Source organism: Coregonus clupeaformis, chromosome 1, assembly GCF_020615455.1.
Source record: "Coregonus clupeaformis isolate EN_2021a chromosome 1, ASM2061545v1, whole genome shotgun sequence".
NCBI lineage: Eukaryota > Metazoa > Chordata > Actinopteri > Salmoniformes > Salmonidae > Coregonus > Coregonus clupeaformis.
In genome coordinates, this window is record NC_059192.1 from 77669025 (window position 1) to 77683843 (window position 14819).

The 14819-nt window shown below is 47.7% G+C and overlaps 1 protein-coding gene across 4 annotated transcripts in view; it reads left to right on the plus strand.

Annotated features, from left to right (window-relative positions):
* LOC121576101 (histone acetyltransferase KAT6B) overlaps window positions 1–13285 on the plus strand; it is a 54957-nt gene extending 41672 nt beyond the window's left edge. For 3 of the 4 annotated variants that reach the window (XM_041889370.2, XM_041889373.2, XM_041889371.2), the window contains exons 15-17: window positions 6025–6294; window positions 8368–8656; window positions 8799–13285. In XM_041889370.2, coding sequence (XP_041745304.2) covers window positions 6025–6294; window positions 8368–8656; window positions 8799–12175 — 3936 coding nt within the window. In that variant the 3' untranslated portion in view covers window positions 12176–13285. The remainder of the gene's footprint in view (window positions 1–6024; window positions 6295–8367; window positions 8657–8798) is intronic. The other variant, XM_041889372.2, reaches the window with a different exon arrangement.
* The last annotated feature ends 1534 nt before the right edge of the window (window positions 13286–14819 follow it).

The window sequence follows — 14819 nt, forward strand, 5'->3', positions numbered from 1 at the left end:
TGTCTGTCTGTGTGTGTTAATTCCAGGCTGAGCGACTGATGTGTCTGTCTGTGTGTGTTAATTCCAGGCTGAGTGACTGATGTGCCTCTGTGTGTTAATTTCAGGCTGAGCGACTGATGTGTATGTCTGTGTGTGTTAATTTCAGGCTGAGCGACTGATGTGCCTCTGTGTGTTAATTTCAGGCTGAGCGACTGATGTGCCTCTCAGTGTGTTAATTTCAGGCTGAGCGACTGATGTGCCTCTGTGTGTTCATTTCAGGCTGAGCGACTGATGTGCCTCTCAGTGTGTTAATTTCAGGCTGAGCGACTGATGTGTCTGTCTGTGTGTGTTAATTCCAGGCTGAGCGACTGATGTGCCTCTCAGTGTGTTAATTTCAGGCTGAGCGACTGATGTCTGTCTGTGTGTGTTAATTCCAGGCTGAGCGACTGATGTGCCTCTCAGTGTGTTAATTTCAGGCTGAGCGACTGATGTCTGTCTGTGTGTGTTAATTCCAGGCTTAGCGACTGATGTGCCTCTGTGTGTTAATTTCAGGCTGAGCGACTGATGTGTATGTCTGTGTGTTAATTTCAGGCTGAGCGACTGATGTGTCTGTCTGTGTGTGTTAATTCCAGGCTGAGCGACTGATGTGCCTCTGTGTGTTAATTTCAGGCTGAGCGACTGATGTCTGTCTGTGTGTGTTAATTCCTGGCTGAGCGACTGATGTGCCTCTGTGTGTTAATTTCAGGCTGAGCGACTGATGTGTATGTCTGTGTGTTAATTTCAGGCTGAGCGACTGATGTGCCTCTCAGTGTGTTAATTCCAGGCTGAGCGACTGATGTGCCTCTCATTGTGTTAATTTCAGGCTGAGCGACTGATGTGTCTGTCTGTGTGTGTTAATTCCAGGCTGAGCGACTGATGTGCCTCTCAGTGTGTTAATTTCAGGCTGAGCGACTGATGTGTCTGTCAGTGTGTTAATTTCAGGCTGAGCGACTGATGTGTCTGTCTGTGTGTGTTAATTCCAGGCTGAGCGACTGATGTGCCTCTCAGTGTGTTCATTTCAGGCTGAGCGACTGATGTGTCTGTGTGTGTTAATTTCAGGCTGAGCGACTGATGTGCCTCTCAGTGTGTTAATTTCAGGCTGAGCGACTGATGTGTCTGTCTGTGTGTGTTAATTCCAAGCTGAGCGACTGATGTGCCTCTGTGTGTTAATTTCAGGCTGAGCGACTGATGTGTATGTCTGTGTGTTAATTTCAGGCTGAGCGACTGATGTGTCTGTCTGTGTGTGTTAATTCCAGGCTGAGCGACTGATGTGCCTCTGTGTGTTAATTTCAGGCTGAGCGACTGATGTGCCTCTCAGTGTGTTAATTTCAGGCTGAGCGACTGATGTGTCTGTCTGTGTGTGTTAATTCCAGGCTGAGCGACTGATGTGCCTCTCAGTGTGTTAATTTCAGGCTGATCGACTGATGTCTGTCTGTGTGTGTTAATTCCTGGCTGAGCGACTGATGTGCCTCTGTGTGTTAATTTCAGGCTGAGCGATTGATGTGTATGTCTGTGTGTTAATTTCAGGCTGAGCGACTGATGTGCCTCTCAGTGTGTTAATTCCAGGCTGAGCGACTGATGTGCCTCTCATTGTGTTAATTTCAGGCTGAGCGACTGATGTGTCTGTCTGTGTGTGTTAATTCCAGGCTGAGCGACTGATGTGCCTCTCAGTGTGTTAATTTCAGGCTGAGCGACTGATGTGTCTGTCAGTGTGTTAATTTCAGGCTGAGCGACTGATGTGCCTCTGTGTGTTAATTTCAGGCTGAGCGACTGATGTGTCTGTCTGTGTGTGTGTTAATTCCAGGCTGAGCGACTGATGTGCCTCTCAGTGTGTTAATTTCAGGCTGAGCGACTGATGTGTCTGTCTGTGTGTGTTAATTCCAGGCTGAGCGACTGATGTGCCTCTCAGTGTGTTCATTTCAGGCTGAGCGACTGATGTGTCTGTGTGTGTTAATTTCAGGCTGAGCGACTGATGTGCCTCTCAGTGTGTTAATTTCAGGCTGAGCGACTGATGTGCCTCTGTGTGTTAATTTCAGGCTGAGCGACTGATGTGTATGTCCGTGTGTGTTCATTTCAGGCTGAGCGACTGATGTGCCTCTCAGTGTGTTAATTTCAGGCTGAGCGACTGATGTCTGTCTGTGTGTGTTAATTCCAGGCTTAGCGACTGATGTGCCTCTGTGTGTTAATTTCAGGCTGAGCGACTGATGTGTATGTCTGTGTGTTAATTTCAGGCTGAGCGACTGATGTGTCTGTCTGTGTGTGTTAATTCCAGGCTGAGCGACTGATGTGCCTCTGTGTGTTAATTTCAGGCTGAGCGACTGATGTGCCTCTCAGTGTGTTAATTTCAGGCTGAGCGACTAATGTGTCTGTCTGTGTGTGTTAATTCCAGGCTGAGCGACTGATGTGCCTCTCAGAGTGTTAATTTCAGGCTGAGCGACTGATGTCTGTCTGTGTGTGTTAATTCCTGGCTGAGCGACTGATGTGCCTCTGTGTGTTAATTTCAGGCTGAGCGATTGATGTGTATGTCTGTGTGTTAATTTCAGGCTGAGCGACTGATGTGCCTCTCAGTGTGTTAATTCCAGGCTGAGCGACTGATGTGCCTCTCATTGTGTTAATTTCAGGCTGAGCGACTGATGTGTCTGTCTGTGTGTGTTAATTCCAGGCTGAGCGACTGATGTGCCTCTCAGTGTGTTCATTTCAGGCTGAGCGACTGATGTGTATGTCTGGTGTTAATTTCAGGCTGAGCGACTGATGTGTATGTCCGTGTGTGTTAATTTCAGGCTGAGCGACTGATGTGCCTCTCAGTGTGTTAATTTCAGGCTGAGCGACTGATGTGCCTCCGTGTGTGTTAATTTCAGGCTAAGCGACTGATGTGCCTCTCAGTGTGTTAATTTCAGGCTGAGTGACTGATGTGCCTCTCAGTGTGTTAATTCCAGGCTGAGCGACTGATGTGCCTCTCATTGTGTTAATTTCAGGCTGAGCGACTGATGTGTCTGTCTGTGTGTGTTAATTCCAGGCTGAGCGACTGATGTGTCTGTCTGTGTGTGTTAATTCCAGGCTGAGCGACTGATGTGTCTGTCTGTGTGTGTTAATTCCAGGCTGAGTGACTGATGTGCCTCTGTGTGTTAATTTCAGGCTGAGCGACTGATGTGTCTGTCTGTGTGTGTTAATTTCAGGCTGAGCGACTGATGTCTGTCTGTGTGTGTGTGTTAATTCCAGGCTGAGCGACTGATGTGCCTCTCAGTGTGTTAATTTCAGGCTGAGCGACTGATGTGTATGTCTGTGTGTTAATTTCAGGCTGAGCGACTGATGTGCCTCTCAGTGTGTTAATTCCAGGCTGAGCGACTGATGTGCCTCTCATTGTGTTAATTTCAGGCTGAGTGACTGATGTGTCTGTCTGTGTGTGTTAATTCCAGGCTGAGCGACTGATGTGTCTGTCTGTGTGTGTTAATTCCAGGCTGAGTGACTGATGTGCCTCTGTGTGTTAATTTCAGGCTGAGCGACCGATGTGTATGTCTGTGTGTGTTAATTTCAGGCTGAGCGACTGATGTGCCTCTCAGTGTGTTAATTTCAGGCTGAGCGACTGATGTGCCTCTCAGTGTGTTAATTCCAGGCTGAGCGACTGATGTGCCTCTCATTGTGTTAATTCCAGGCTGAGCGACTGATGTGCCTCTCAGTGTGTTAAATTCAGGCTGAGCGACTGATGTCTGTCTGTGTGTGTGTTAATTCCAGGCTGAGCGACTGATGTGCCTCTCAGTGTGTTAATTTCAGGCTGAGCGACTGATGTGTCTGTCTGTGTGTGTTAATTCCAGGCTGAGCGACTGATGTGCCTCTCAGTGTGTTAATTTCAGGCTGAGCGACTGATGTGTCTGTCTGTGTGTGTTAATTCCAGGCTGAGCGACTGATGTGTCTGTCTGTGTGTGTTAATTCCAGGCTGAGTGACTGATGTGCCTCTGTGTGTTAATTTCAGGCTGAGCGACTGATGTGTATGTCTGTGTGTGTTAATTTCAGGCTGAGCGACTGATGTGCCTCTCAGTGTGTTAATTTCAGGCTGAGCGACTGATTTGCCTCTGTGTGTTCATTTCAGGCTGAGCGACTGATGTGCCTCTCAGTGTGTTAATTCCAGGCTGAGCGACTGATGTGCCTCTCAGTGTGTTAATTTCAGGCTGAGCGACTGATATGTCTGTCTGTGTGTGTTAATTCCAGGCTGAGCGACTGATGTGCCTCTCAGTGTGTTAATTTCAGGCTGAGCGACTGATGTGCCTCTCAGTGTGTTAATTTCAGGCTGAGCGACTGATGTGTCTGTCTGTGTGTGTTAATTACAGGCTGAGCGAATGATGTGCCTCTGTGTGTTAATTTCAGGCTGAGCGACTGATGTGTCTGTCTGTGTGTGTTAATTTCAGGCTGAGCGACTGATTTGTCTTTCTGTGTGTGTTAATTTCAGGCTGAGCGACTGATGTGCCTCTGTGTGTTAATTTCAGGCTGAGCGACTGATGTGCCTCTGTGTGTTAATTTCAGGCTGAGCGACTGATGTGTCTTTCTGTGTGTGTTAATTTCAGGCTGAGCGACTGATGTGTCTGTCTGTGTGTGTTAATTTCAGGCTGAGTGACCGATGTGCCTCTCATTGTGTTAATTTCAGGCTGAGCGACTGATGTGCCTCTGTGTTCATTTCAGGCTGAGCGACTGATATATCTGTCTGTGTGTGATAATTCCAGGCTGAGCGACTGATGTGCCTCTCAGTGTGTTAATTTCAGGCTGAGCGACTGATGTCTGTCTGTGTGTGTTAATTCCAGGCTGAGCGACTGATGTGCCTCTGTGTGTTAATTCCAGGCTGAGCAACTGATGTGCCTCTCAGTGTGTTAATTTCAGGCTGAGCGACTTATGTGCCTCTCAGTGTGTTAATTTCAGGCTGAGCGACCGATGTGCCTCTCATTGTGTTAATTTCAGGCTGAGCGACTGATGTGCCTCTGTGTGTTAATTTCAGGCTGAGCGACTGGTATGTCTGTCTGTGTGTGTTAATTTCAGGCTGAGCGACTGATGTGTCTGTCTGTGTGTGTTAATTTCAGGCTGAGCGACTGATGTGCCTCTCAGTGTGTTAATTCCAGGCTGAGCAACTGATGTGCCTCTCAGTGTGTTAATTTCAGGCTGAGCGACTGATGTGCCTCTCAGTGTGTTAATTTCAGGCTGAGCGACTGATGTGCCTCTCAGTGTGTTAATTTCAGGCTGAGCGACCGATGTGCCTCTCATTGTGTTACTTTCAGGCTGAGCGACTGATGTGCCTCTCAGTGTGTTAATTTCAGGCTGAGCGACTGATGTGTCTGTCTGTGTGTGTTAATTCCAGGCTGAGCGACTGATGTGCCTCTCAGTGTGTTAATTTCAGGCTGAGCGACTGATGTGCCTCTGTGTTCATTTCAGGCTGAGCGACTGATATGTCTGTCTGTGTGTGATAATTCCAGGCTGAGCGACTGATGTGCCTCTCAGTGTGTTAAATTCAGGCTGAGCGACTGATGTCTGTCTGTGTGTGTTAATTCCAGGCTGAGCGACTGATGTGCCTCTGTGTGTTAATTCCAGGCTGAGCAACTGATGTGCCTCTCAGTGTGTTAATTTCAGGCTGAGCGACTTATGTGCCTCTCAGTGTGTTAATTTCAGGCTGAGCGACTGATGTGTCTGTCTGTGTGTGTTAATTCCAGGCTGAGCGACTGATGTGCCTCTGTGTTAATTTCAGGCTGAGCGACTGGTATGTCTGTCTGTGTGTGTTAATTTCAGGCTGAGCGACTGATGTGTCTGTCTGTGTGTGTTAATTTCAGGCTGAGCGACTGATGTGCCTCTCAGTGTGTTAATTTCAGGCTGAGCGACTGATGTGCCTCTCAGTGTGTTAATTTCAGGCTGAGCGACTGATGTGCCTCTCAGTGTGTTAATTTCAGGCTGAGCGACTGATGTGTCTGTCTGTGTGTGTTAATTTCAGGCTGAGCGACTGATGTGTCTGTCTGTGTGTGTTAATTCCAGGCTGAGCGATTGAAGGAGCAGGCTAATTGTTGGGAGAATGAAGAGAGAGCGGTGTCCCACCTGATGACTAGCTTACGTCACCCTCGTCCTCCCACTAAGGTCTACAGTAAGAACCCGTTCAGAATCTACGAGCATCGCCCCACCACCACCGCCGGAGACCAAAGACTGCACGACTCTGAGGAATGTAGTGATGACGAAGATGAGGATGATTCTGATGGATCGCCGCCCATCCTAACGAAAGCCCATGCCATGTTTGGAGTCAAGAGAACGGTGAGAGCTGGAAATTAGTTATTTGTCACATTTCCTCATTGCAGGGTGAGGTGATTGCTGTGTGATTGACTGGTTGTAGTGTTTACATAGTGATGGAAAAAGAAGGGCGTTCAATTGAATGTTATGTAATAGTTTCAGAATTACATTGTTTTCCATCATTATATCATGTGACTTAGTATCGGAAGATGTGTTGTCTACCAACTAAGATGTGTTAACCTCTACGGGATCGGTTGAGCTAACGTGCGCTAATGTGATTAGCATGACTGTTTTAAGTAACAGCAAACCTTCCAGGACATAGACATCTCTTATATGGGCAGAAAGCTTAAATTCTTGTTAATCTAACTGCACTGTCCAATTTACATTAGCTATTCAAGTGAAAAAATAACATGCTATTGTTTGAGGAGAATGAACAACAACAAAAAACTTAACACGGCAACTGGTATGTTACATTCACCTCTGAAGGTAAATAATGTACTTACATTCAGTAATCTTGCTCTGATTTGTCATCCTGAGGGTCCCAGAGATAAAATGTAGCATAGTTTGGTTTGATAAAAACAATTTTCATATTCAAATGTAGGAACTGGGTTCTACAGTTTGAACCCTGGCTGTCTCTGGCTCCACACCCACCCCGCCCGGCCTTCTAGATGAGAAAGTTAGTGTATAAGCTAATGATCTATCATGTATGACATTCCTGGGAGTGTTAAACTTACATTTTGTATTCCCATATAATTGTTGTATGTTCTCTGTAGTTATGTACTTCAAAATGTATCAATTGATAAATTCGGCACATTTGGGCAGACTTGATACAAAATAGTCCAGAATTGCAATGCTTCACTGGATCAATCTGAAACTTTGCACGCACACTGCTGCCATCTAGTGGCCAAAATCTAAATTGTGCCTAAACTGCAATATTATATTGTGGCCTTTCCTTGCATTTCAAAGATGATAAATAGAAAACGCATGTTTTTTTGTTTTGATTATCTTTTACTAGATCTAATGTGTTATATTCTCCTACATTAATTTCACATTTCCACAAACTTCAAAGTGTTTCCTTTCAAATGGTATCAATAATATGTATATCCTTGCTTCAGGTCCTGATCTACAGGCAGTTAGATTTGGGTATGTCATTTTAGGCGGAAAATGAAAAAAAGGGTCTGATCCTTAACCGGTTAAATGTTCTTGGCTGCAATGAAAGATTCACTCAGTTCTCTAGATTATGTTCAGGAATCCTCCTTACAGTACAACATATAAACAGTTGTGATTTCTCTGGTGCTGTGGAGGCTATTGTGTAGCAGGCAGGCAGACTAAACCTTGTTCTCTTGTCAGTGGTCTGTCAGTGGTCATGGCTAATTTAAACTTCCATGGTTTTCACATCTGTGTTGTCTATAGGCAACTGCTCCCTTGTGGTCTTTAGGCAACTGCTCCCTTGTGGTCTATAGGCAACTTCTCCCTTGTGGTGAAGATGATATTACAACAGATTGTGGTCTAAAAGTTAGGAACCCGCTCTATTTCACACAGCAGTAATATGGCTGTCAGATAAGACTGCCTGCTGATGATTGTTGCAGTTAATTAGTGAATTTGTTAAAGGATTGCTTTCATAGTCTTCACTGGGTTTAATCACTACGACAAAAAGAAAGTGACATCCTTGTAATACCCACTCAGTGAAAAACTGGAGCGTATGTAGAATGAGGCCTGTGGTCTGAGTTAACTCTGCCTGTCTCATTTGTGGTTCTCTAAACCAGGCAGCCTTCATCTGTGGGAAAGAGTTGCTCAAGCGTTCAAGGCTCACATCGTGTGGTTTGAGCATTTTACATTCAGAACAAAAGTTTACGATGAGGCCCGGTCCTCCCTGCAGACATTTAACCAGAGCCTTGAGTGTCTCTCTCTGTAGCTATTAAACTGCAGAAAGAGTTTAGAGAGGAAGTATTATGTTTATTTTAACCTTTTTTTTTTCTGTCTTGGAGAGCAGTTGTGCTCAGAAATGAAAAGTATGTTTTTAGTCCAGGACTAAGCTTAATCTGTGTCCGAGAAAACGGCCCTAAAGTTTAACATTTGATCTGTGTTTGTGTCCAGAGAGAGAGAGCTGAGAGAGCTGTCGTGCTCAAGAAGAGAGGTCGCAAGAGGAAAAGGATTAATAGCAGTGTGACGACAGAGACCATCTCGGAGACGACAGAGGTTCTGAATGAACCGTTTGACAACTCTGAGGACGAGAGGCCCATGCCCCTGCTGGAGAGGACCTGCAGGGTGGGAGAGATGGAGGTAGAGGAGGAGGAGGGGCTGAGGAAACCAGTGAAGAGACGCAGAGGTCGTCCGCGGCTGGAGAAAAACATGGACAGAGACAATCGTGAACACTGGAATGAAGGTAACTAAATCCTTGATGTTTTTAAGAAGCTGTATTATTTTAAGTTGTAAGTTATAACCGACAGCATACATCCTTTAAATCTGAACATCACATCACCAATTTGGTCAAATCACTGATGATCTTTTCTCTTTCTACTTTCTAGTAGCCGGTGTGCTGTCAAAGAAACCGGGCAGGCCTCGAGCGATTAAGCGCAAGAAGGGCTGGCCCAAAGGAGTGAAACGGGGGCCTCCAAAATGGCGTCTGAAGAAGGAGAGGAAGATGGGCTTCAAGCTGAACCTGTACACTCCCCCCGAGACTCCGCTGGAGGCCGAGGAGCCCCACATCCAGGCCGAGGAGCCCAAGGAGGAGCCGGAGGACCAGGACAAGGCCTCGACCATCACGGAGGAGGGTTCAGAGCCCGGCAGAGACCTGGCCGGTCGGGACACAGAGATGGACAAGCTCCTGCCCTCAGAGCCCCACAGTCCCATGGAGGAAGAAAGCCCTAGTAAACTGAGCTCCCCTGGGGTGTCTCCTGTGGCTTCTCCCATGGCCTCTTCTCCAGTAGCCTCCCTTATGGCCTCTAGAGCTAGCACCCCTGTCTTCTCTCCTGTTGGCTCCGCTGTGTGTTCTCCCGCCGGATCCCCCAGTCGTGACGAGCCACCGGAGGAGGACCCACAGGACACTGAGCACGGGGACTCCCCCGCTCCATCTCCATCCAAACAGCTGGAACACAGCACTGAGGAGGATGAGGACGAAGAGGCCACTCACCTGGATGCGGACGATGAAGACGAGAGTCGCATCGAGTCGACGGCAGAGCCAGAGAAAGTGGAGAGGCAGCAGGATCCAGAGCCTTGTCAACAGCCTCCTAAAGCGGAGTCCTACACCACCTCAACGTTTTTAGATCCAAATGACAACGATAAGGATTCTGAACGACGTCAGGAGGAGGGGTCTGAAGGGATGGCCCATAGGCGAGAGGAGGAACAGCCGGCCAACACTGGAGACGAGAGAAGAGATGGTATCCAGGAACAGGCACCAAACGCAGCAGCAGTAGACACTAACCACCCCGTTGACTCCGAGTCAGAGGAGAGTAGCAGTCAGGAGGCTCGACGCCAGCCCCAGCAGACAGAGAGAGATGGAGAGAGACTTGCTGCGCTGAGTCCTGCTGCTGCGCTGAGAGACCGAGAGGAGGACCGAGAGGAGGACCGAGAGGAGGAGACAGATCCTGAGGTGGACAAGGAGACGGCCCAGGCTGTGCAGAGCCTCACCCAGGAGACGGAGCGCGACACAGAGACACCGCAGGACAGCTCCAGCTCGGGGTTCGAACAGGAGGTGAGCCACAGCCTGCAGACCCACCCCATGGCCCCCCATAGCCCCCATCACACCCTAACCTCGCTGGACGAAGGCTGCCCCCAGTCGGACCACAGCAGCCCCCTGTCCTCGGCCCACTCCCACCCCAGCCAGTCGGTGCGCTCCGTCAGCAGCCCGGCTGTGTCCATCCTGGAGAGTAGTGGAGGTAGCAGCAGTGGAGGAGGAGGTTACACCCAAATCAGCCCTGACCACGCCTCCAGCGGCGGAGCCTCCATCTCGGTCCCATCCTCCCTCCACAACATGGAGACCAGCCCCATGATGGACGTGCCGTCGGTGTCGGACCACTCGTCCCAGCAGGTGGTGGACAGCGGCTTCAGCGACCTGGGCTCCATCGAGAGCACCACAGAGAACTATGAGAACCCCAGCTCCTACGACTCCACGCTGGGGGGCAGCATCTGTGGCGGGGCCGGGGGTCCGGGCGGACCTGGGGGCCCCTCTCAGAACAGCTGCTCCTACGGCCCCCTCCCCCCCAGCGGCCTGGTGCAGAGCAGCTGTTCTGTCAGCCAGCAAATGGGGGGCGTCAACCCTGGAAGCTGTGGCATGATTCAGCAGAATAGCCTGAGCTCCCCGCAGCACTGCAACGTCAAGTCACCACAGGGCTGTGTGGTGGTGGAGAGACCACCGAGCAACGGTCAACACAGTCAGAGGACTCAGCACAGTCACAGTCATACAATCACACACAATCCCCATGGCCATACTAGGCTCACTATCACTCCACACAATCAGCATCCGCAACTCAATCAGCCTCCCGGCACTCCACACAATCAACACAGCCAGATAACACAACTCAACCCACACACACACCCTGCACACAGTCAGCCACATAGTGTACATCACAATCAACACAGCCTTCACAATCAACACGGTCAACACAGCCTTCACAATCAACACGGTCAACACAGCCTTCACAATCAACACGGTCAACACAGCCTTCACAATCAACACGGTCAACACAGCCTTCACAATCAACACGGTCAACACACCCTTCACAATCAACACAGTCAACACAGCCTTCACAATCAACACAGTCAACACAGCCTTCATAATCAACACAGCCACAGTCAGCAACAGGCCATGACACAGTGCGGCATAGCCACCAACTTCACGGCACCCATTCAGCTAGCTGACATCCCCGAGTCAGGCAACCCCAACCTGAGCAGCATCTATGAGAGGATGAACCAGGAGGGCTATGGCAGCGGTCATTACTCCCAGCCCTCGGCCACCTTCAGCCTGGCCAAACTGCAGCAGCTGACCAACACCCTCATAGACCACTCTCACTCTCTGCCTTTCAACCACTCAGCCTCCCATTCCCACCCTATCACATCCTATGCAAACAGTACCTCCCTGTCATCGCACTCGCAGCACTCTGGCCTGGTGTCTCTGTCCCAGTCCCCCCACCCCGGCAACCCTCGCCCCCACGGGGTCTCTCCTCACCCCGGGGGCCCCCAGGTCCAGGTGCAGGCCACCATGACCCCCCCTCCGACCTCTTCCCACCCCCTTAGCTCCCCTCAGATGATGCTGCAGCGCAACGCCATGGGCATCTCCAACATCCCCACCTCCCAGAGGACTCTACAGGCTCAGATGGCCCCCGTGGGACCCAAGGGCCCCACACACATTGCCATGCGCTCCAAGTCAGCAGCCTCTGGTCTCTCCTCCCACCCCCACCACCAGCACCAGCAGCAGATGTACAGCCACACCCGCGGGGCCCCCCAGACAGTCACCATGCAGGCCCCCTCGTCCCGGACGCTGGCAGCCATGCCAAGGGGCATGAACATGGGCACGGTCAACATCATGCCAGCCCCTGGCAATCCCTACAACCATGCTGTTAGTGTCAACTCCATGAACATGCCCGCCGCCGCCGCCATAAACCACGCCATGAACGGCTACCACGTCACCACCCAGGGGGCAGCCATGATGGCGGCCAATGGTGGTTACCACGGCAACCAGATGTCGGGTCATCAGATGGCGGCGGCCTACATGAACCAGTCGCCCGGGGCCCAGTACGCTTCTATGCAGATGGGCATGATGGGAACACAGCCATACCCCCAGCAACCCATGCAGGCTCCGCCGCACGGCAGCATGATGTACTCTTCAACTGGTCAACACGGATACATGACCAACACCGGACCCATGTCCAAGCAGACACTCAAAGGGCCTTTCATCAGACGGTAACCCACGGTTACTAACCTAACCGTTAAGTAACAGTTAATGAAACCGTAACTAATGACAAACAAATGTAATCAATCTGACTGGATGTTTAAATCACACAAATGTGTATTATTATTACTATGAGTTCCAAATGCACACATTTGGCCTTTTTTTGTTTGTTGTTGATAATGTTTGTTTCTTTGTTTTTCATTGTTTATAGTTACTTAAAAACCAGCACTTGGAAAGAATGCAAAAAGTTTCATCAACAAGCAAACTTTTTACAACAAGCTACTATCTATGTCAAAGTATTTTTGTTCCTAACAGATTTGTGTTCATTTAGTTCCTAAGCCTTACGTCATGAAGATGAAAATGTATTTCATTAGTATTAGTCTCCCTGGTCACTCCGGAGGGAGGGGGAGACTGGGGAGAGAGTTCATCACAGAGAGTGAGTGTAGTTATGTAGCAGCCTCAAACTAAGCCATCTAATGTGCCTGCTACAAACAGACTTAAACAAGTGGATATTCCTAGAACCTGTTCAGTGTACCTGTCTAACAGTGCTGACAATTAGTTTGTACTATACTCATGCCTTTGTATATTTAAATTATTGTACTTATTTTGTAAAGCATGCTTCGGTCTCCAGTCTCCGTTAGTAACAGTGCATTGAGTAGTACTGTACAAGTGTTGTGCTTAATAGCAAGCCATTCTAAATATATTTTGGCCTTTATTAGGTTCCCCCTCTCACAGGGAGAAAGAAGAAACTATATTTTGTTAATTCTAATAATGTAAAAAAAAGTGTAAACTTCTTTAGTCCTGTTCTTCTGTATGTTTGAGAGGTTTTATTGCTATGTATGTATGTATAATTCTGAAGTCTTTTGTAACAGATTTCCTTGAGGCAGCTTTCTGTTTTATAATGCAGAAGACTGATTTCTGTCCAGATAACTAAGCATATCTCAGTGTTTGTACCCTGACTCTGATTTTAAAACATTTCAGAGGTGTACCAATGTCGAGAAATGTGGCGGAATTTAAAAAAACAACTAAATGATTATAATGATTTTGATTATTAATAATAAAGAAATATACATTTAGTCCAAAGTCAATATTTTACATAATGCCTTTAAAAAAACTACATTTTCATTCCATCTGTAGATTTGTTTTCTATCTTTATAAAATGTTGGATTTATATTTTACGAAGTGTAGGACTAGAGGATGTGAATAGACCAAACTCAGCTAACGGATTGCATGTAAAAAGCAACTTGTGTTTTTGTCTATATTGCTCTTTTGTAGCCTTTCTACCTGTAAAGAATGGCTGGTAGGGTCAGTTACATGGGAAGACCTGGCTATGTGCACAAACAAGCAGTCTTTTATTGATGACTTTCTCCTTTTTTCAGACACTTTAAAAATGCTGTACATTTTAGCATAAAATAAATTAGGATTGACCATGCACACTATTCTACTCCATTGACTTACAACTGACTTAACGTCAGATTAATTGGGAGTTTTGAAGTTCAAAATGTTAAATGACAGACCTCTAAGCCAAGGCAATGTCCTCTTTATAAAACTTCAGCATTTAGTTTAAAGGGGCAGTCTGCAGTTGATACATACATTTTTGGACTGTGTGATGATGTACAGTGGCTTGCGAAAGTATTCACCCCCCTTGGCATTTTTCCTATTTTGTTGCCTTACAACCTGGAATTTAAATGGATTTTGGGGGGGTTTGTATCATTTGATTTACACAACATGCCTACCACTTTGAAGATGCAAAATCATTTTTTTGTGAAACAAACAAGAAATAAGGCAAAAAAACTAAACTTGAGTGTGCATAACTATTCACCCCCTCCCAAAGTCAATACTTTGTAGAGCCACCATTTGCAACAATTACAGCTGCAAGTCTCATGGGGTATGTCTCTATAAGCTTGGCACATCTAGCCACTGGGATTTTTGCCCATTCTTCAAGGCAAAACTGCTCCAGCTCCTTCAAGTTGGATGGGTTCCGCTGGTGTACAGCAATCTTTAAGTCTTACAACAGATTCTCAATTGGATTGAGGTCTGGACTTTGACTAGGCCATTCCAAGACATTTAAATGTTTCCCCTTAAACCACTCAAGTGTTGCTTTAGCTGTATGCTTAGGGTCATTGTCCTGCTAGAAGGTGAACCTCCATCGCAGTCTCAAATCTCTGGAAGACTGAAACAGGTTTCCCTCAAGAATTTCCCTGTATTTAGCGCCATCCATCATTCCTTCAATTCTGACCAGTTTCCCAGTCCCTGCCGATGAAAAACATCCCCACAGCATGATGCTGCCACCACCATGCTTCACTGTGGGGATGGTGTTCTCGGGGTGATGAGAGGTGTTGGGTTTGCGCCAGACATAGCGTTTTCCTTGATGGCCAAAAAGCTAAATTTTAGTCTCATCTGACCAGAGTACCTTCTTCCATATGTTTGGGGAGTCTCCCACATGGCTTTTGGTGAACACCAAACATGTTTGCTTATTTTTTTCTTTAAGCAATGGCTTTTTTCTGGCCACTCTTCCGTAAAGCCCAGCTCTATGGAGTGTACGGCTTAAAGTGGTCCTATGGACAGATACTCCAATCTCAGCTGTGGAGCTTTGCAGCTACTTCAGGGTTATCTTTGGTCTCTTTGTTGCCTCTGATGAATGTCCTCCTTGCCTGGT